This window comes from Pseudonaja textilis, unplaced genomic scaffold, assembly GCF_049901715.1.
Source record: "Pseudonaja textilis isolate UNSWEBS1 unplaced genomic scaffold, rPseTex1.2 PTEXCTG46, whole genome shotgun sequence".
Lineage (NCBI taxonomy): Eukaryota > Metazoa > Chordata > Lepidosauria > Squamata > Elapidae > Pseudonaja > Pseudonaja textilis.
Window position 1 is genome coordinate 69,468 of NW_028262711.1, and position 20,628 is coordinate 90,095.

Consider the following 20,628-nt stretch of genomic DNA (forward strand, 5'->3'; position numbering starts at 1 on the left):
GTATTGAAAGCCCCAGCAGGCCAAGGGGGCGAGGAGGCCTTGTCGTTTCTACTCTTCCGTGTTGAACATCCCGAATAGGGCAAGTCCCTGCCTGGCTGGTGGCTGTGACAGCGTCTCGCAACTCGCCAAGACGGCAAGCGATGAGGCCTGCGATGTGGCGAAGAAGCCTCCGCCAAGAATACGGCAGCACGAGGATCAAAGCCCGCCGGTAAGCCCCCGCGGACGCCCCTAAGGGAGGAAGGAGGCTGCCGACGCTGACTTGGCCTGGACCAAAGCAGGGCTCTTCTTGGGTCCCGTCCTCCATCCCATGCCAGAATCCATAATGGACCCTATGGCTCATGCGCTGAGGAATAGCTGCCCTGCCTGACCAGCTGCGCCCGCTCCCCGTTGAGCGAGGACCGCCCCGCTCTAACGGACTGCGCTTGGTCATGGGCCTCTTCCTGCCAGCCCTTACCTTGCTTTCCGCTGGAGGGGCTGTTGGAGTTGTTCTTGGCTGCTGCTTCAAGACGTGATCGATCAGACACCAGCACACCCTGGTCTTCTGCTCATGGGAGTGAGCCTGCAGGCTGAGCACACATTCCAGCTCCTAGCACACAGGGACACAGAGGATGTCGGGAGCGGGAGACATCTAGGAGGGCAAGGCCCACCTTCCTCAGGGGCAGCTTTTGTCTCTGGGTTGGCTGTCCACCTGGGATGCCAGCTGGTCGGAAGCCCTTTGACACAAAACTAGCTGCACGCGCAATTTCTCCCCCTACTCAAGTCTGCTGGTTTGCCTATCCTTTGCAGAGTCAGTGTCCTCCTTGGTCCGCTGTGGGAAATGGCAGCAGAGCCGCCAATGCAGACCCCCTCTCCTGTATCTGTGGTGGAAGCCCCTGAGCAAGGGGGCACAGCTCCCGCCCCAAAGGATTCCGATTGGGAAAACAGACACGCCCTCAGGTTGCTGTTGGGGTTAGCCGGAAGCAGGTGCAGACAGCTGAGGAGAGCGAGGACTCAGATGAGGGGCCAGGACCATCAGAGAATGGACTGCTGCCTTCAGGGATTGTGGAGACTGGCAGCAGCGATGAGGAGGTTCCCGAGGAACCTGTGCTAAGTGCACGTGCACGGAGGATTACTCAGAGGAAAGAACAATTACAGCAGCACAGGCGACTTGGGAGTAAGGCTGCAAGGTAACGGCCCCTCCCTCAAGAGGATAAAAGCCAGGTTTGGAAAAAAAACGTTCTTTGCAGAGAGCAAAGAAGCTCTGAAGCTCAACTGGTGGGCATCTTAGTTCATATTTGGAGAATCTTGTAAATTAGTTCTTATCTCTGGGTTTTTGGTAGGCCTTGACAAACAACTTGGCAAGGCTCTTTCTTGTCGGAGCTAATTGTTGGAAAGCAACCTTTTATCTGAAAAGGAACAGAATTGTGATTAAACCTTGAAAGGTGGGGGCTGCTGCCTTTGTCTGGGTTTGCTCTCTGGGAACCCGGTTGGGTCAGAACAGTTGCCCACGTGGGTTGTCGGTTGCCTGCAGCACCAGCACCTTTTCAGCGTGGGGCAACTAAAAGGGACGACGGAAAGAAATGGGTTCGCATTCGTGGAGGACCCACGTAAGCCCAGCAAAGCTATAGATGCAGATAATACAGCATTGGATGAAGACTGTCCCCGAGAGGCTGATGGGGAGCTTCCCACGCATTCGCCATCACAGCCAATCCAAAACCCTGTCTTGGAGCCCCGCCGCCCCTTCCGGCCTCAGATAATGGAATTAACGGTTTGCCTCAATTCAATTAGGCCGGCCAAGAGCAAAAATTCTGCAGATTGCCTGCTGGCAAAGTGCACAGAATGCTTTGTAAGTGGAGGCTTCTTCCTGCGTGAGGGAAGCCATCTCTCTCTCTCTCTCTCTCTCTCTCTCTCTCTCTCCCTTTCCCTCTCTCACACACACACCACGCAAAAGGTTGAATATCGACAGCCCCGAGGAAAGCGCTGGCCCTGGAACTAAGATGAGTAGGCCAGAGATTTAAAGAAAGCTTTAGTCCACCACTTTCTAAAGAAAAGACCCAGCCACTGGCTTCACTTCCTCTGAGTCCTCCTGGTATCATAAACCCTGTTTTTTTTTTTGTTCCGTTTAACTGGGATGGTGGCACATTTTATTCAAACACCCCAGTAGGCTCAAGATTCCCATTCAGTCCCTTAACGGGCTCCAGAACGGAGGCTCTCAGCTCGACGTTGGAGAGGGTGAAGGAATAAAATGGTGGCTTTTAAATCTCAGCTCATGGCAGCCCGGCAGCCTTGCGGGCCCACAAAGTTTGTCCACCTCCAGCCCTGGAGATTCTGGAAAGGCTGTCAGGAAAAAAAACCCCGGTCTGCAGTTGCCCCGGATCATCTGGCCTGGTAGAGGGGAAACAGTGACGAGTTGTGAGTTGTATGTTCTTGAATCAGGACTTGAAACATGGTGGTTTGGACTGAACCCAAGAATTTAACTGCCCTTCTCCCTTCCTTTACCTGAACCCCGTTATTCATATTCAGAGCCTTAAGATGACATCTCGCAGGAAAGAAGCTTATCGCATCACTGATACTAACTACAAAAACTCTTCCCAAAACTCTCGTCCTTTTTTTTTTTTTACCGCTAGCCCTCGAAGTGGCGATATTTTGTGAGGTAGAATTCAGTCTGCCGCCTCTGCGACCCTCTGGGCCGAGTGGCTTCTAGTCCTATTTCTTCCACCCGCTACAGAAAGAGGCTGATGGACACGGTAATCGTAGCTGGGAAGCTAATTTGCAGGTAACGCTCACCTCTGCCAGGTAAAGAATGCAGAACCTCAGATCTTCAGAGGAGGAATCTGCAAGAGAAGTAGATTTAAAGGGGTCATTTAACCTTCTCTGATTTGACAAATGAAAAAAATAGTTTTTTGGGTTTTTTTGGCCAAGTGTTCAGTATGCCGTCATTGTTTCCAAGGGAAAGCTGGCAAATACGGCATTTCTAAACTTAAGGGGCTCCAAACCGGAGCCCTGGAAGCTGCCCTAGCCAACTGGTGAGCCCGCTGAGCTATCCAGCCCAGCCTTCTCCGCTGGAGACACACCTCGGGAACGCTCCCCTATGGACCAGAGGGACATAGAACATACAACACTACTTGGCAGCAACGCCTTCTTTCTGGCGGGTTCTGGACTCACCCTCTTGCAGTCGCACATCCTTCAGGTAAAGCGGGTTGCGAAAGACGCTACATCGCCCAGGCTCCTCTTCCTGGGTGAAGAGCAATAAGTCTGAATAAATGAAGAGGGTCACCTGGACAAGGCAGAAAGAGAAAGGAAATGTCTGCCAGGGGCCAAGTACCAAAACGGTGAAGCAAAATTAATAACCGTTTCCGCAAATTGATGACATTTGGTTTCGTGTACCAGCCATCATCTCAAATCTCTTTTGCTCTCGGTGCCCTGATGGGGACCGGCCTCTTCCCCCCTGCAGGGGGCTTCTTGGAGTCACCCCTTGGCATCTCATTTTGGAGAATCTGGGCCTAGAAATTCCCCTTGCAACACCGCTCCAAAAACTTCCCAGAATTTCAAAGATTATCACTGTGGGAAGAAAAACTAAGTCTAGACAGGATGTGGCTGAAAATGGACATTTCTGGCGGAGTGCCACACAGTGCACGGCCAGCTGCCCCTTCCCTTTTAGTGGGGGGGGGGAGTATGATGTTATCACACTTCTGAGCAAAATTCTGGAAGCAGCTTCCCTACAACATACAACAATACAATGAAATCACTCCATGACCGCCAGGCGTTGCGACCTCGCCGACACATTTGGGCCAAATTCAGGAATTACAGTAGCAGCGAAAGAATGACCACTTTTGGGTTCAGAAATGCTAGCCGAGGAAAAAAAAAGACAAGCCATTATTGGAAACGAGGAGAAAAGAAAGGACTTTTGCTATCCCAGATCCTAAAGTCACGCTGTTTACTTCAGATGGCCAAAGAGTCCCTGGGACACTGTTCCTTCACCTCAGGCTTCGGGATTGAGTTTATGAGCTAAAATCTGTTGGCACACTAGCTTCTTCCGGCACGAGTCCCATTTGTGGGATCGCCGACAGGGAGCCTGCTTGGTTCTTCTTCTCCGCAAGAAAAAGCCACACAAGAATCTATGGGTCGGCAGCGAAGTGAGCTGGTGACCAGATTCATTCATGCCTCCAAAGATCACACACAGCTTTTAAAAAACAAAAAAGAGTTCAGATCGAGAGACATTTGGCAGGGCTGTCCGGTGCATGTCCGCCAGGAAGCAAGCCCCCCGACTGTGCCAGTACGCCCCTCGCCACAGCGATGCGGGTGAGGTAATACAAACAGCATCTCAGCACGCTGATTAGCCACTCAAAAGGAAAACTGGTGGCAGAAATCACCCCTAGGTGCCGCAAAGCACGAGAGTTCAAAAGCAAAGGCACTGAAACTGCAAGGTCTATGGAAATGGGAGCGTGAATATTAACCACCCCTCATATTTCAAGGTGAGCCTGAGGGGCTTTGGGAGGAAAACCAGGAGCCCCTGAGATTGTAGAGCAGCTCTAGAACGGGACTGTCCCAGCCAGGCTGTTTGAGAAAGCAGTAGCGGCAGCACTTCCAGTGAAAGGCCAGGCCTGCACAGCAGAGGAGCAGGATGACAAAAGGGGCAGTGCCACTTAACAGCCGGTCTGACCTGGCACCAGGGCTCTTGAGGGTTAGGGTTAGGGCAACCTCCTAGTCCCTATGGCCAAGAAAGGCCTCTGGGGAGTCTGCTTCTCAAGAGAAGCCCCGGGGGTTAAACCAGAATGGAGAAATTCCTCCATTTCTGTATTTATCTGTAAATCAAATAAATTATTTGGCTCCATTAAAAGATTTCCATCCTCACCACATCTCAGCATTTGTTACTTTGAGTAAAAACATTGCAAATAATTAAGGGGGAAATCTTTGGAATGATTATCGTTAAAGATGGAATTTATTGAACAATGAAATAAGAATATGTGATGAAATGGCAAATATGACAGAGAAAAGTATAAGAATATAATGACTATAGAATAAGAAATAAAGAATTTTAAGGTGTTATATAAAGAAGATAGGTATAATTAAAGAAAAATATAATAAGTTATATGAATTAAAATGGGATAAAATAAACGTAAAAAATACCATCAGAATACTTTTTGAGAATTTATAGAAAATGGAAAATACAATCGTATAAGAAACTGAATAAGTGAGGTAGATATGTAGTTATGGTCATGTTTGTATGGAAATGTAAAAACCTGGAACCACACTGTTCACTAAAAGAGATGTAAAAGATTAAAAATAAAAAAACTTTTTGGAAAAAAAAACATATTGCAAATATCAATTGGGAATATATCACAAGCTACCCCTAACAATCCCGAATACCTTGTGCCTTCGGAGAGACTACGGCACTTCAGACAGTTCCTGCTGGATTCTCCTTCCTCGCCAAAGAGTCAGTATTAATAAATATCATTTCCTAGGGGGCACCTAGATGCTCACCTCAGTTGGTTTGTTTCGAGTCTCATGAAGAAGCAGCTCTTCTGATAAAACCAGCGTCCGAGCTGGGCTGCAAAGGTCCAGAGGCTAGTGGAGCAAGAGAAAACACATACAGACAACACAACTCAGAGACTCTGACGAAGAGAAAACCCTACGGACAGCTCCATCGATTTATTTCTGCCGCAAGCCCGGGCAACCAATGGAAAGTCCAGAGTCCAGAACAAACAGGAAAGCCGGCAGGTCACGCAATAACTATAAAAAGAATTCACTTTTTGGAGAGAGATGCAGTGGTCATCGTTTGGCTCTTCCACAAAATCTTCAGTGTACACTGAGTGCGAGGAGCAGTCGGAACCATCCTGTTGTGTGGCTGAGTAGAAAAACATTGGCGGAACGGCAGGAGAAGGGAGGCGCAGAGCTTACATGCCCACCTGGGCATCTCTGTCTGGGACAGGGGGGCTCCAGGCCTTCCTTCTCTGTGTTGTAGCTCCCCCAAGGCCGTCCTCCATGCTTAGCTGGAGGAGGAAGCTGCCTCGGAGAGCTGCACTGGGACTGAGCTGACCAGGACTGTCATGGCATGGAAGACAGTCCAGCCTCTTCCCAAAGGTTTCTGAAAGAGGCAGGGCTTCTTCGCAGGAGCAGCGCCCTTTCACGGAGACAATACCGGTTGCCCTGCATATCAGATTTTCCCAGCCACGGTGTTTCCGCTCAGGGCTTAACTCTCACCTGGCCTCCCGGGGCTATATCTACTCCCATGTGCAAACTCTGCTGCTTCGGCAGAGGCCCAATCAACTGGCATTAATCGTGGTAACTGCACGGTATCTCCAGGGTCTGCATGGCACTGAACCCCAGCTGCTGGAGGCTGCACCAAGGCCGGGTCTAGCCACTGCCTTTTCCTGTTGCATGAACAACAGGGCGTACAGGCTACTCGGCAACGAAGCGACGGTTCTCACCGGAGAAGGAAGGCGAGCTAAAAATCAGCAAGAATCCTGCTTCTCCATGCTGGTGAGTTTCCTGGGGGCCATTAGGGGAAAGGAAAGGCTTGGCTGGGTAGGCCGTGACTGGTAATGCTTGGTGCCCTGTCTTTCCAGGGACACGAAGTACCACAATCCTAGTGGTCGTCAAACAAGCCTATTTTGTAGGGGACCTGGACTCCGAATCTGACGTCTGGGGGACCTGAGGCAAGTGAGGACAGCTGGTCCAGAGAGAAACACACAGCTGAGAGAAAAGTTAGCTTCCCGGGTGTGGAACCTTCTGAGACTCACCTGCACGAAGATGGGGAACACCAGCACTTTGGGAGCGAGCGTTACGTAGGTGCCGTAACTGGAGGGTGGGATGTGGGATGCCATCAGAGGGCAGCTCTGGGGGCTGCTCCCATGGCCCTTGATGGTTTGCACAGTCTTCATGAGACGGGATTTCTTGCCGCGAGATTCTCCTTTGCACGCATTGCCTGGATGTTTAGGAACAAAAACGGGGGAAGGAGCCTGCTTGGGTGAATTCCCTACACAGACATTCTCGTCCCAGGGAAGCAGCAGAGCCACCTGGCGTGGCTGGTACTGCTGCCAGTGCTCTGCCTTGATGGAAGGAGGGGGCAAGTACCACCGCTTTGGCCCCTTTGCTCCTTTCGGTGGGAGCAAGAGACTGGACGATACCCAGCCACACTGAACCTATAGACCAAACTGGACCGCTTTAAGACTTGTGGACTTCAACTCCCAGAATTCCTCCTCCTCCTCCAGTCATGTTAGCTCAGGAATTCTGGGAGTTGGAGTCCACAAGTCTTAAACTTGCCAAGTTTGAAGACCCTTGGCGTAGGGAGGAGAGGAGAGCAAAGGAAAACAATAAGCCGGATCTCAAGGAAAAGCAGATGTGGATGTAGCTCAGGAGTTCTCCTGCCTCTCCAGGGCGGCTCCTTCCTGATAACCCCAGGTAATTGTCAGCCTGCCTGGGAGTAGACCGGTTCGTGAAGGCTGCCCCACGAGAGGATCAGCAGAAAAAAAAATGGGGAAAGACAAGCCACGTCATGCTACTCTCACTATTGTATAAGAAAGGTAGGTTAAAAAACGTAGCGCATTCACCATACAGAAACAAACCAGCTGCAATTATTGCGCGAGCTTCATGCGTTCAGTGCAAAGCCCCGTTTCCTATCCTCCACGTGCTGTGACAAAGACACCAGAGCAAACTTTGCCAGCTCCCCGCGAGGCCCTTCCGGCCACCTTCTGGCTCGACCATGAAGGACCCAGCGGGACCACGGAAAGCCACTTACCTCCAGCAACTTTGTCCTCCTGGCAGACCCGCCTCAGAAGCTGGAAGACACAAAAGCACACAAGCCAGTTCAACCCCTCTGCTATTCTTTGCTTTCATGACGCAGAACGATGCCTTCGAGGCCTAGCTTTGGTTTACTTTAGTTTACTTTATTGTCACTGCACCTCGTACAACGAAATCGAACACCGTCTTCAGCGCACCTCATGACCACGAAAATAAACACAAACACACATCCTTCACACTCCACACATTGAACTGGCAACCCCCGACACCGCACCAACACTGCACTATACAGCAGAATTCAAAAGAGCTCCTGCCCTGGGATAGAAGCTGTTTTTCAGCCTATTTGTCCTTTGTTTTTATTATTCTGTACCGTCTGCCAGATGGTAATAGTTCAAAAAAGGGGGTGCCCAGGATGAGACGGATCTTTGAGGATGTTTTGAACTTTCTTAAGGCAGCGGGAGCTCTAAAGCTCTTCCAAAGAGGGGAGAGGGCAACCCAGGATCTTCTGGGCAATGACGTTAACCCTCTGGAGCGCCGTCCTATCTGCCACTGTGCAATTGACAAACCGTATAAGCCATACAAAGCAGCCAGTCAGGGAGTTGGATTTTGGGCTCCACCTCTAGTTTTCTGCCTGCGATCTGACCGGAAAAAGTTCAGTCTGAACTTTCCAGAAATAGTTTTCCTTAGAGGGAGGGGGTTCAAATTTTGATACCCGCCAGGCAATTCAAAGGATCAACAAAAGCTGAATGCCAACTCTCTCTCTCTCTCTCTCTCTTCCATAGGTACCAACGTGTGAGAGACTAGTGTCTACCTCGCATAGAAAAAGGCCCAGCTGGCTATCAACCTCCCCTTTTCCCAATGGCCATACCTGACCCCCTGAATTAAGTGGGGTGAGGATGATGTAGTTCTTGTCTGTACCACTGGAGGTCGGAGGTCGGGAAGGCGGAGGCATGGTGTGCTGCTGCTGCTGCTGCTGCTGCTGGGGAGCCTTGCCAAGCTCTGTGTATCGCTCCCAGCCGTTGAGCGCAAACCCAGGGTTCCCATCGTACAACACGTGGCAGCTCTGCCGATGCTCGGGGACCCGCGATCGCCCGCTGCTGCTCTTCTCCCGCCGAGCGGACGGAGACTGCAAATCGAACGTGGACTTGCAAGAGGGGCGTCGGGTGGCGACCCCTTGCGGGCTGGGTTTGACCTGCGGCACAATGCGCCAAACAAGGAGGAGGATCTCCTGGGGACAGTTCCTAGAAGCGAAGGCAAGGCGGTCACCGATGGGCTGAGCCAATCCACTCCACTCTTTCCCGGAGTGACTCCTCCCCTGCAGGGGAAGGTTGCATGGACAGCAGGACAAAACGGAGGCTGATCTTGACCCCATGGCCTGACTCGGGCCCTTCACTTCCCCACCCCACCCCCGCCGCCATCCCTTTCCACACACAATTCATAGTCACCGGATCTCATGGGCCAATTCTACGCATTTCCAGTCTTCGACAGGCTGCTGATTGAGCCGAAGCACTGTGTCCAGTTGCTGCAAGCCAGCCTTCTCTGCGGGGCCACCTGGAAAAGGAAGGAGAGGGAGCTAACGGCTCCTCCCCGGATTAGAAGATGTGGGGAAAAGAGGCAGGCACCCATCGCCTCCTTCCACCTGGAGAACAACTGCCCAACCCAGGAGGAGGGCTCAAGCCATCCTGGGCCCCTTATGGGAACACAAGAAGGCAAGGTGTGACACTGACACACTGACACACACACACACATGCATATGCACCAATACCTTTGCACCTAATCTAGTCTTTCCCGGGCGAAAACACCGATATAAGTTACAGGCGTGGCATGGACCTGGTTATTTGAGGGGTGATCCCTCTGTCCTGGTTTCCACAGGGCCAGGAGCATCCGACAGAATAGTCACGCTCCAGGTCCCCAAATAGGGTGGTCGATCAAGATTCCGGAAGAGTGCCTTCTGCCATGGTGCCCCCACCCCTCTTAAATGAGGTCACCCCTGAGAACTGGATGGTTTTCACCTTAAATGGCATTCAGGAAGGCCTGAAAACCTGGCTGTCTCGGGGTAAGGGGGATGGAGCCCCACCCCACCCAGGGTTCGGATCTATGTGTTGTCTGGATGGCCATCTTGTGAGGACACCTGCCAGCGATTGGTGGGAATTGAAGCAGAAGGAAGCCAGGCAGACAAACCCGAACGCATCCTTACCAGAATCCACCGCTTGGACCCTAACAGGGGAGTCACAGCAGATGGTGAAACCAAACCCATTCTTCCCACGTGGGATTGTAATCTGAAACAAAATAAATTTTACACACTTTTGAAAACCGGTTAAAACTGAATCGTAACCATGAAATTTTTTTTAAAAAGCAATGATTTCAGTATTTGAATAGCTTAACATTTTTATTCACTATCTTTCTTTTCCTCCCCCCACTCCTGTTTTTCTAAGTTTTGTTCAGGTATACAATTGCTATTTTTTTTAAAGCTATTTCAAATAATTTTTTAGGATTTTGTTCTTCCTTTTTAATTTTAATATAGTATATGACTTTCCCTCTCTGTTTTTAAGTGAACTGTGTATTATTAGTTAGATGTGTTTTTTTTTCTTAAAGTATGTTATCCTTTCTACAAAAATAATATACGCTTGCCCAGTTTACGCAAACCATTAAGTATCAATATGTTGTGTCTATTAAGAACGTTAATTGTAACTTTTTAAAACTCAAAACAATATTAATATATTAAAATAAGTATTACTTCTGAATCTCACAGTAGAATCGAAGGCAACAAAACTATGCTAGGATTAAAGTGTGTTCATTGAAGGGACTTAAATGTGAATATCGTTGATCTCTTAACCAAAATATGTAACCCATTCGTTAAAACTATTACGACAGGCAGTGAAGGTAACAGCATTTGATACACAAACTGATACACAAACATTATTAACGGTAAAATTATCAAGCTGCATGAATTAGGCTCATGTTTTAATTGATAACTAGGTTATTTTCTACTTAAAAAAAGGGAAAGTAAAATTAATTTAATACAGAAATCAAGAGTGTTTGCTCAGATTGCCAGGAGGAAGGGAAGAAACACGAGCTGACTCTCCAGCTAACAAACTCCACAAGGTCTTTTTCTTTTCCCGCAGAACTCAGGCATCTATTCCATGCGAGACCCTCCAGATTCCAGAGACCCCCGTTGGGCTTCCTGTTTGACCAGCCAAAGGGAAAGAACTGCCCTTCCGATTTTCGGGGAAAGGCAGCCTGGAAGAGGAGGAGGAGCCCCGCAGGGCTTCCAGGAAGCCCTGTGCTGAGGGAGAAACGAGCACGGTGCCTCCCGCCGTCTGAGCTGCAGCTTTTAGGGACCAACTACAGGTAGGATGGAAGCGGGACAGATTCAAAAGGCTCCTCACCAACTTAATGCACGCATGAAGAGGATGCTAAACACAGCCGGGGAACGGGGAACAATTGGAAGTTTGCAGCTGGATAAACGTTTGCGATCCTATGCGCTTACTTACTAAACACTTACTTCGTGTTTAAGTCCCGCAAAACCCAACAGATTTTATTTAGGTGTGTTACTGCGTCTTCTTTTTCTTTCTGGATGATTTAGATCCCACCCACTCATCCCACATCTCCACAGCTAAAGAGGGTGAGCTGCCTGCCAGAAGCCCGTAGTCCACCTCTGGTATCAAGCTCCTTCTTTAGCCCTTCCCCCCCAAAAAAGTCGGTGGCTCGAATGCCCCTCGCCCCAAGGAAACCCAAAAGACTCAGGCGGGGAGTCGCCCTCGACAGTGGCAGCATTAGGAAGACCAAGCAGGTCGGCCCCCACCCAAGGCTGCCCCTCCTCGCACAGAGTGCCCCCCGCTCCCCTGTTCCCCCCAAGAGCAGCTAGCCATACTAGTAGAGAGATGTCCAAGGAGCCAAGAAGAGAACAGCTCTTGAGAAAAGTAATGGGGCCAGATAATTCTACCTGGGGACAGAGAGAGGAGGCCAAGCGGAGGACGGGGAGAGTTACAGGGGCTCATTCGCACCATCACCGCCCAGCCGACCTCCCGGCGAAAGGCTGCCTAGCTCATCGCTCTATCTGAGCTCTTGCATGGCCCTAGTCCTCGTGGAAATCTTTACTTCCGAGTCACAGGAGAGCTGTTCTTCAGCTTCTCCCACCTCCCAAAGATGTGGAAACCCGGCTGACTCGAAAGGCAACAGGCCCAAGGGGTGTCAGGCTAGCTGGGGTCTGTCCAGGCGGCCAGGTTGCCTCTCTCCCCCCCCCCCATCTAGTTCCCCCAGAAAGGCTGAAGCCTCAGCAGAGCCCCGGGAAGGGGTCCCGGTGGCCGGTTGCAACCGACCTGCTGGAAGCGCCGCTCCGAGCACCCTTTGCACAGTCCCTGGAAACGGCTCATGTCCGACGCCGCAGGGCTTGTGACCAGCCCATGGAGGCACGCAAGGCTCCCTACTCTGTCTGGCCAGCCAGAGGAGGACCCAGCCTCTGTGGCCCCGCGCGGCTGCCCTGGGAACTCAGGAGCTCACAGAAGAATGGCAGGAAGCCGCCCCTCCCCTCCCAGGCAGCCGCGGCCGTGTGCGGCTTTGCGATAAGCCCGGAGGTTTCCTGAGAACTCGGAGGGAGAAGGAAGGCGAGAGAGTTCAGAGCCTGATTCCTGCCAGCAGCGGCCCTTGTTCTATCCCTGCCACATAACACCAGCCCTTGGAGAAGCACCGCCAGGCCTTTCCCAGGGAAAGGACAGGGGGGGGGGAGAAAGCGGGGGCCACACTTTCATATTCATGGGGAAGGAAAAGGACCGTAAATAACGAAGGAGCACAATTTCGCATTAAAAAATTTCTCCCCGCCTGTGGGGTGCATTGTTCGGTACGAACGCAAAGGCCTCCCTAGCACCCCTCATCCGATCAGGGGGACCTTCCTTCCTTTCTCTGGGGGGAGGGGGCAGAGGGGTGCAGAGAAGGAAAACAGCCTTTCTCCCTGGACTTTCCATGGCCGCTTAAAGCTTCCCCGGGGCTGCCTTCCTTTCGCCTGCAAATCTGAGTGATGCAGGCTGATTTTTGGGTGGGTGGGTGGGGTGTCGAGAACAGTTGAGAGCTCCCAGGGCTGCTGGATCCTCCTCCGGTCCAAGGCAGGTGTGACCTGGAGGGCTCCCTCCAAATCCTTCAGACACACTGAATTCACCCATTGTGTTTCCAGTTGGGTGCTTCCTTTGCTCCTAGAGCTTGTCCCAGAAAATGGGCCCCCTTTCCACTTGATTCTTTCCTTCCTTCCTTCCCTCCCTCCCATTTGATTCCTTCCTTCCTTCCTTCCTTTCCTCCTGTTTGATTCCTTCCTTCCTTCCTTCCCTCCCTCCCATTTGATTCCTTCCTTCCTTCCTTCCTTCCTTCCTTCCTTCCTTTCCTCCTGTTTGATTCCTTCCTTCCTTCCTTCCTTCCTCCCTCCTGTTTGATTCCTTCCTTCCTTCCTTCCTTCCTTCCTTCCTTCCTTCCTTCCTTCCTTCCTTCCTGTTTGATTCCTTCCTTCCCTCCTGTTTGATCCCTTCCTTCCTTCCTTCCTTCCTTCCTTCCTTCCTTCCTTCCTTCCTTCCTTCCTTCCGTCCTTCCTTCCTTCCTTCCTTCCTTCCCTCCTGTTTGATTCCTTCCTCCCTCCCTCCCTCCCTCCCTCAGCCCTCCTGGGTGAATGGAGTCAGCCACCTGGCTAAAGAAACTGGCTAGAACGGGTCTCGGCTCAGCTCCCCCCGTCGCCTTCCACACACCTTGATCTGCTCCATGTCCTGCTGCAGCTGCTGCTTCCTCAATAGGGCCGCCGGCTTGGCTAACGTCATCTCTGGTGAAAAAGAGAAATGGAAGCACACAAAGAAAGAAGGAAGGACAGGCCCTTCTGGACTTTGGGCAGCAGTGGGGCTCGGTATGTCCTACATGAGGGTCTGCTGCCCATGAATCACGCACCTGTTAACAGCTTAACAATCTAAAAGCATCCAATACAACAGAAATCAGAAGAATAAAGGGGAAATACTACAAAAGATAATGCAACAAGACTAAAATGGTTATACTGCACTACAGTATTAAAATCAGTAATTTACATCTTATGCAAATCAGTGAATATCGTTTACAATACAGCCACGTTTTACTGGTTTTTCCCACCAAAGTCTTCTTGCTTCTGTCTTGAAACAGAGAAAAGGCCCAGGGCAACATCGCAGGTTGTTCCGTGTCATAGATAGATAGATAGATAGATAGATAGATAGATAGATAGATAGATAGATAGATAGATAGATAGATAGATAGATCTCTCCAAGTCCTCCACTCCTGGACAAGACCCACCTTGGCCTGGCTTGAGGTGCCGTGTGCCCACTTTCAGGTGCTTTGTTCGGCCCAGATCTTCCCCCAGTAAGTAATACCAGCCACAAATTTTCTGAAGGAAGGAAAGAGGAAAACAACAACAACAGCTGTAGGATTTACACTCCCTCCTGTTGGCTGTTAAATGTGCTACTAAAAAAAGAAATCCCCATGAAAGTATCTGGACAGAGAACTGGAAGGTTTTGGCCCCTAAAGTTCTACACACATCGTACTCAGACCTCTTATATAGGCTTGGCTTTCGAAAGAGGCAGCAGAGGGCAGTGTTTGCCTACCAGCCTCATTTCCTCCAATTATACTGTAATTATACAGTATAATTAAGCAAATGGAAAAGGTAATTAAAGTACCTCAAACAAATTCCATTTGCTTCTCTGAAGATCTCTATCTAGATTTTTTTTTTTTTTAAGATATCTCTATTAAGGTTGGTGATAGCTTTGAGAATTTTAGAGGGGGAACACAATATCCTTTAACTTAAAATATCAACTTGTAAATTACTGTTAAGTTACTGGCTTCGTTTTTACCAACAGGGATGTCATTTTATGGATGCTGCAAGGGACCCTAGTTTGAATCCAGCCCTGCCAGGAAGGCAGGAAGGCCCCACCCCATCGTACAGGGATCGTCCTATTGCTCTCAAGGCCTCCCTAACACGATAATACTACGACTAAGCCCTCTGAAAAGTTAAGTCCCTTCTGAGCATTTCCGGCAGATGGAACCGTGTCTCCGGAAAAAGATTGGGAGCAAAGTCACCATTCTCGGCTCACAGCTACGACTAAACCACCCCTTTCTCCACAAGGCAACCATCCTGGTTGGGTTCCCCACCACTCTGGGCCCCGGGTACCATCTCTACCTTCTCTGGACCCAGCAAGGTCTTCACACCGAAGCTCATGCAGCCAAGGAGTCTGCTCTGCCTGGGCAGGAAACAGGGGAAGGGTAACAGACAGCACAGAAAGGAGCCCCTTGGGGGGATGTGGGGGGGCGAGGGGAACCCTTTTGTGATTGCCAGCAGGAGCAGCGGCTCTCTCGGTCATCTTGCTGCCCTGCTCTGCCCTCTGACCCTTCCCTTGGTGACGTTCACCCTCGGCACTGGAGGACAAAGGCCACCGGCCCCGGGCCAAGCGACATGCCCGAAACCAGGCTGTGCGCGCGGCTGTGTGACGGGCCTCATCCTCCGGGTTACTCTGCCGCCTTTTACCTTGAATCCTGCGGTCGGTTCCAGACTGTGACCAAAAGGCGCTTTTGCTTGTCTTCCTCCTGCAAACAGCTGGAATGCGGCAGAGAGAAAGTGACCCTCAGCCCTCGGGAATCACCCTCCCTGGGCTTCCTCGCTCTCTCTTGCCACTGGCTGAAATCCGGAGGTTCTCTGCCTTAGGCAGCCTTACACCCTCCGGGGCGTGGGTGGGTGTCTTTAATCCAGGAGCCGCGCTTCGAACCAGAAAGGGGGTTGTGCATCTGCTCAGCCACAATGCTGCCCTACCTCTGGAGATAAAGCACTGGCTGCAGCGTTCTGGCTATTGAAGGATGCCACTGTGCAGGAATCCCCTTGCTCCGGCCACAGTGGAGATTCCAGCCCCAGGGAGAGGAGGAGGGAAAGAGCCCCCGGGAGATGCACCATCGACTTCCACGCGGAGGGGCCCAACGCTGTGGGAATTGGTGGGGGTGGAGGTGAGGGGTGGGCAGCAAGTCTTGATAATCCACCCCGTACTCACAAGATAAATTGCTCGTGGAAGACAGGGTTTTTACTGCCCAAAATGGTCTTGGACTTTTGCCTGCATTTCCGCGATGTGTCTGGCACAATGGACACCTTTGTTAGGAGAGGAGGAAGAAAAAAAACAACGCAGTCAGACTTTTTTTGGGGGGGGGATAGATCACACCCACACCCACACCCACACCTGAGCTGCAACAAGTGGGGTAATCCTGCGGATTCAAGCACGAAAGGAATATATCCCACCCCCGCCCCCAAATGCAATGCTCCTGGGACCTTCCCAAGTTGTGCACTAGGTTGGACGGACACGGGAAAGAAGACCGGAGAGCAAACCGGCCTCCGTTCTCTTTCTCTCCAGGCGCCCACATTTCCCAAAACTGGAGGAAAACAGGTTAACCAGAGGAGAAGCAGAAAGTCCGTCTGGCCACAGAACAATACAGGTACTCCTCACTTAGTGACCACTCGTTCAGCGTTGGTGATGGCACCGAAAGAGTAGCCCTCAGGCCTTGGAGTTCCAGCCATTGCACTCCCCCCGCCGCCTTTCCACGGTCCTGTGTTCGTTACCTGGCTGCTTGGCAACCGGCGGTGGTCACCGGGCCGCCATTTGCGTCCTTCCCACAATGGAGGACACTAAAGAGACCCCTCCTCCGAAGTGACCTCCCCCAACCCGGTCCTCTTTCTGGGTGACCACGGCCATACCTTGACAAAGGAGTCGCACATTCGATAGTGTTTCCCCATGAGACCTTTGGCTTCCACGACTGAGTGCGGTGGAGAAAGGAAAGAAGAAATCGCGCTTGAAACAGGAACGAATGGAAATAATTCTATTTTACAGACAGCAACAGTTACAGCGATCGTTACACACACACACACACACACACACAACTCCTCCCTGGTCACTACTTTCTGCCGGTCTCACCCATTCGGTTCCTGCAACCCAGTGCAACTCTCACCGCCCGATATAGGAAAACAACTGGCATGGACTTGGGGCGCTTCCTGTATTCCGCTATACTTCCCAAACGCACAATTGTCTCGGTCCACAAACTGCCATTCTGCGTTGCAGAATCCGGACTTGGCCACCCTTAAGAGCCGCCAGGGCGGAAAGAAGAACATGGGTGACGAGTACGCCTGCTTACGAGGCAAGGTGGATTGGTTCTGGAAAGTGCCATGGGCTTCCCCCAAAAGGAAAGCCAAGCAAGTCTTGTCCTTCTGCCAGGGCATTCAGCCGTTTCCACAGGAAAGAAGCATCGGCAGCCTTGTTTTCCCCACTTGGCACATGACCTGCCACATAGAGACGGGGTCTGAAGCCCCACAGAACCTCGGAAAGTGGGTGGGTGGGTGGGGGCACCACTGGCTCCTGGCTAACAAGGGCCTGTCTGGTCTTCGACCAAGTCAGAAGCATAAACGGTTGGTTGGCAGACAGCCCCCCAACGCCAAATCCCCAGCAGGCTGTGGTGTCCCATCCAAGCGCTTCAGGTTTCCTCTTTGCTTGGGCAGGTGGGTTTGTTACTTCTGTGCCCCACCGACTTACCATGAAGTTTAAGCCTTCTGCCTTGCATGTGGATGGAGAGCTTCAGCTGTCCTAGAGCAGACAAAGAAGGCGATTGCAAAGTTGCTTTGTCTCACACACACACACAACACACACACAGCCTCTCCCTCAATATTTCCCTCTTCCATCAGTGAAACAGAGGTGAGTTTCTTCCCCCCACGATGCTCTCCTCGTGCCTGTTTACTTTAAATGCCTTATGTTGCCCCACGCCAATTTGTGGCCCTTAAGCAGCTTACAAATACACGCAGTCCTTGTTCCGCAACTGTTCAAAGTTGCGACAGAACCAAGACTGGTCCTTCAAGAGGTACAGGCTCCCCACTGGGTCTCCACCGGGCTGCTGGGAGAACCGCAGTTTCCCGAAAGGGCTGACAAGGGCAGGGCTGTCACGGCTGCCTATGGCTTTGTTGCCCAGGGGGACGATGCAAAGAGTCCCTTGGGGGTCTGGGCCTCCGGGAGCGGAGGGAGACAAGGATGCAATACGGAGGGACAGGCGGGCTCTTGCAAGACTGCACAATGAAACAGGGACTAAATCACCACCATTGCCTCGCCCCCCACACCTCACCCCGTGGAGGACTCACCAAACGTTGCCAGGCAGCAAGGAAACTGCAAACGGTTAGCTGACTTGGCACAGAGAGAGCCTCGGTGGGAAGGCCCGGGCTCCATGGTTCCCCTCAGCTCCTTAACTGGCAGGGAGACCAGAGACTATTTTCCCAACGGCCCAACGGAGGCCAGCGCAATTTTTCTCCCAGGCCGCTGCCTTCTAACCGCCACGATTTGAACAGGAACGAAAAGCCCATTGGCGGATTTGAAAGTCAATCCGTACCTGACGGGCAACAGCGACACGCTTGGCTCCACACCTGACACGCCGCCTTGCCTCCAAACTGCCCTCCCTCAATCGCTCCACTCCCGAGGCTCTCCTGGCAGAGCTCTTCCCCGGGCTGGAAAAATGCTCTTCGGCAAGTCTTTCTCGGCCACCGATGCACATTTGCCCTCAGGCATCCGTAGACCGCAGATAGTAGAAGGAAGTTTAAGCATAGCACATAATCTGGCTTTAAAGCTCGTTTGCTCAAACACTAAAGCTAAAGAAGAACTGGCCTCAGACTGCTTTTCCACGCGTGCTAGCAGTGCCTCCCCTAACCAACAAGCCCTCTCCTCATGTTGCAACAGTTCAGGGGATATATTAGGCACTTTGTCCCTTGCTTCTGGGGTTTTTCTCATCAAAAGGTGAAGGCCAAGGCAGGTAATCTGGTTTACTTTCTAGGGGAGAGGCTGTTCCTCCTTTTAAGAAAGCACACACGGAACACCCCTGTTCCTGCACAGGTGTGCTCCCATCTTTGCCTCCCCACATGGGGACGATATTCTCGTCTTTAGCCACGGGCCTTTTTCTGGGGGGCTCCTGGCCCTGACTTTTATCTGCTTCACATTTGAGGTGCAGCATCCACAGGCTAATTAATGCCTCTGTGCCAGGGTCAGCATGAGGACTATTACAGGGTGTTGGTTTTTAAAATTTTTCCTTAGTACTGTTGTTTTGTTGTCTTTAGCAATCTGTTTTCACAGTTCTGAATATTATTGTTTTGTGGACTGTAACAATCTGTTAGTGGATGAGCTGTACCGTGCATGAATGGATGGATGGATGGATGGATGGATGGAGGGAGGGAGGGAGGAAGGAAGGAAGGAACGAAGGAAGGAAGGAAGGAATGGAAGGAAGGAAGGGAAGGAAAGAAGGAAGGGAAGGGAAGGGAAGGGAAGGAAAGGAAAGGAAAGGAAAGGAAAGGAAAGGAAAGGAAAGGAAAGGAAAGGAAAGGAAAGGAAAGGAAAGGAAAGGAAAGGAAAGGAAGGAAGGAAGGAAAACTGTGGAAATGAAAATGCTATTTTACTTCATACCTGGAAACTCCACTACCTTACCTCCCTGTCTTTGACCAAGAGAGAATAATTGATGTAACATCCCACCGGCCACTTCCTTGCCTTCATTCTCGGCACTTACCCCGCTCTTTAACACAAGTCTGGCTGATCTTCCTGCGTCGCTTTAGGTGGAATGCAGGCAGCTGTCTTGGAGAAGTCTGTCCTCGGGATAGGTTTCCACCTGGAAATTGCTCAGCTGTGCAGCCTTTGACACGGACCCCGAATTCCATTCCTGCAACCAAAGGAAATCCCGAGAAATCTGCTGGCTGGACGTAGATGGATGCCTACCAAGCCCTGACTCTACCTCGGACCGGGGTTGGGCCCAAAGAAGAAATGTCACTCCAGCCCCTTTTGAACTGGCAGCCTTTCTAACAAAGAGGCAAAAACGTTGAAGCAGGTTGGAAGTTTGGTTCAGACCGAAATATTCAGGCTGGCCTAATCCTGCGCTTCAGAGACGAGGGTGTAAGCAATTCCTCGCACAGGCAGGGCAAAAGATGAACTGCGGGCAACCGATTCGGAGGAATAACTACAATTTTAAAAAACGCATTTTCATGTTGTCTTGAATTGCTCTTCGCTGCTCAGAGTCATGGGCTGAGACAGGTGGCTACATAAACCAAAATGTCAGCTAAATAAAGTGAGAGGGAAGCCCCTTCCAACCCTACCCCACAAAAACCACAACCGAAGTGAGGCTGCTCCGTTAGGAAGAGTTCAAAAGGACACAGAACCAAACCTTCCTCTGGCTCTACTGAAGTTAATCAGTTGCCACGAGGCTTATCTTGCCAGAGATTTAAAGAATAACTTATCCTCCGCAGCGAGGCATTGTTTTCCCAGCCCTATTTCCGCTGGAGCAGAATCTGCCCCTCTTACAACCTCTTAAGAGCCCCCGAGGCGGCTGACTTCGGGCTTTGTTCTTCTCAGGGCCCGCTTCCAACCAGGGTGTCCTTCGAAAGTTGGCCAAATCTTCCACTGCCAACAATTTGGATCTTTACAACTGTTCTTGTCCCCGGTTTTTTTTTTTTTTTTAAGTAGGCATCTTGTTGCTTTCAGCGCTGACTGGTCATTCTCCCCAGAACAAAGTAAACATTTCTCAAGCACCCACCTTGAGAAAGGCCTGGAGGAAGCTGCTGGTGGAAGCCTGGAAGCGCTGCTATGAATGGAAGCTGGGGCAGAGGGGAGAACGCAAGGAAGATTAACCCCAGCGGGGTGGAGCCACTCTCTCTTTTTCTTCAAAGTCAAGGGGTTGCCAAGAGACCTCCACAAGCAACACAAAAGTTTGCTCCGAAGAGCCATGGTAGCAACAGAAAACCCCACTCTGCTGTACTTAATTACTTATCCTGGGCAGACAATTCTGGGCTGTCACCCTCTCAGCTTCTTCTGTACAGCTCTCTCTGGCGGGGCCACAAATGCTGCCTCGGGAGCCAATACACCC

At 51.2% G+C, this 20,628-nt stretch overlaps 1 protein-coding gene across 5 annotated transcripts in view; it reads right to left on the reverse strand.

The window, feature by feature from the left end:
• RGS3 (regulator of G protein signaling 3) overlaps positions 1-20,178 on the reverse strand; it is a 33,560-nt gene extending 13,382 nt beyond the window's left edge. The window contains exons 1-17 of one of the 5 annotated variants that reach the window (XM_026712383.2): positions 19,282-20,178; positions 17,280-17,330; positions 16,451-16,509; positions 15,756-15,850; positions 15,242-15,310; positions 14,897-14,957; positions 14,017-14,107; positions 13,452-13,522; positions 9,920-10,001; positions 9,168-9,273; positions 8,591-8,963; positions 7,721-7,760; positions 6,723-6,907; positions 5,464-5,547; positions 3,145-3,256; positions 2,767-2,813; positions 455-586 (exon numbers count right to left, since the gene is read on the reverse strand). In XM_026712383.2, coding sequence (XP_026568168.1) covers positions 455-586; positions 2,767-2,813; positions 3,145-3,256; positions 5,464-5,547; positions 6,723-6,907; positions 7,721-7,760; positions 8,591-8,963; positions 9,168-9,273; positions 9,920-10,001; positions 13,452-13,522; positions 14,017-14,107; positions 14,897-14,957; positions 15,242-15,310; positions 15,756-15,850; positions 16,451-16,509; positions 17,280-17,330; positions 19,282-19,429 — 1,806 coding nt within the window. In that variant the 5' untranslated portion in view covers positions 19,430-20,178. Of the gene's footprint in view, positions 1-454; positions 587-2,766; positions 2,814-3,144; positions 3,257-5,463; positions 5,548-6,722; positions 6,908-7,720; positions 7,761-8,590; positions 8,964-9,167; positions 9,274-9,919; positions 10,002-12,044; positions 12,351-13,451; positions 13,523-14,016; positions 14,108-14,896; positions 14,958-15,241; positions 15,311-15,755; positions 15,851-16,450; positions 16,510-17,279; positions 17,331-17,875; positions 18,240-19,281 lie in introns of those variants that run through there. The other 4 variants (XM_087918778.1, XM_087918777.1, XM_087918780.1 and 1 more) reach the window with 4 other exon arrangements.
• Between the last annotated feature and the right edge of the window lie 450 nt (positions 20,179-20,628).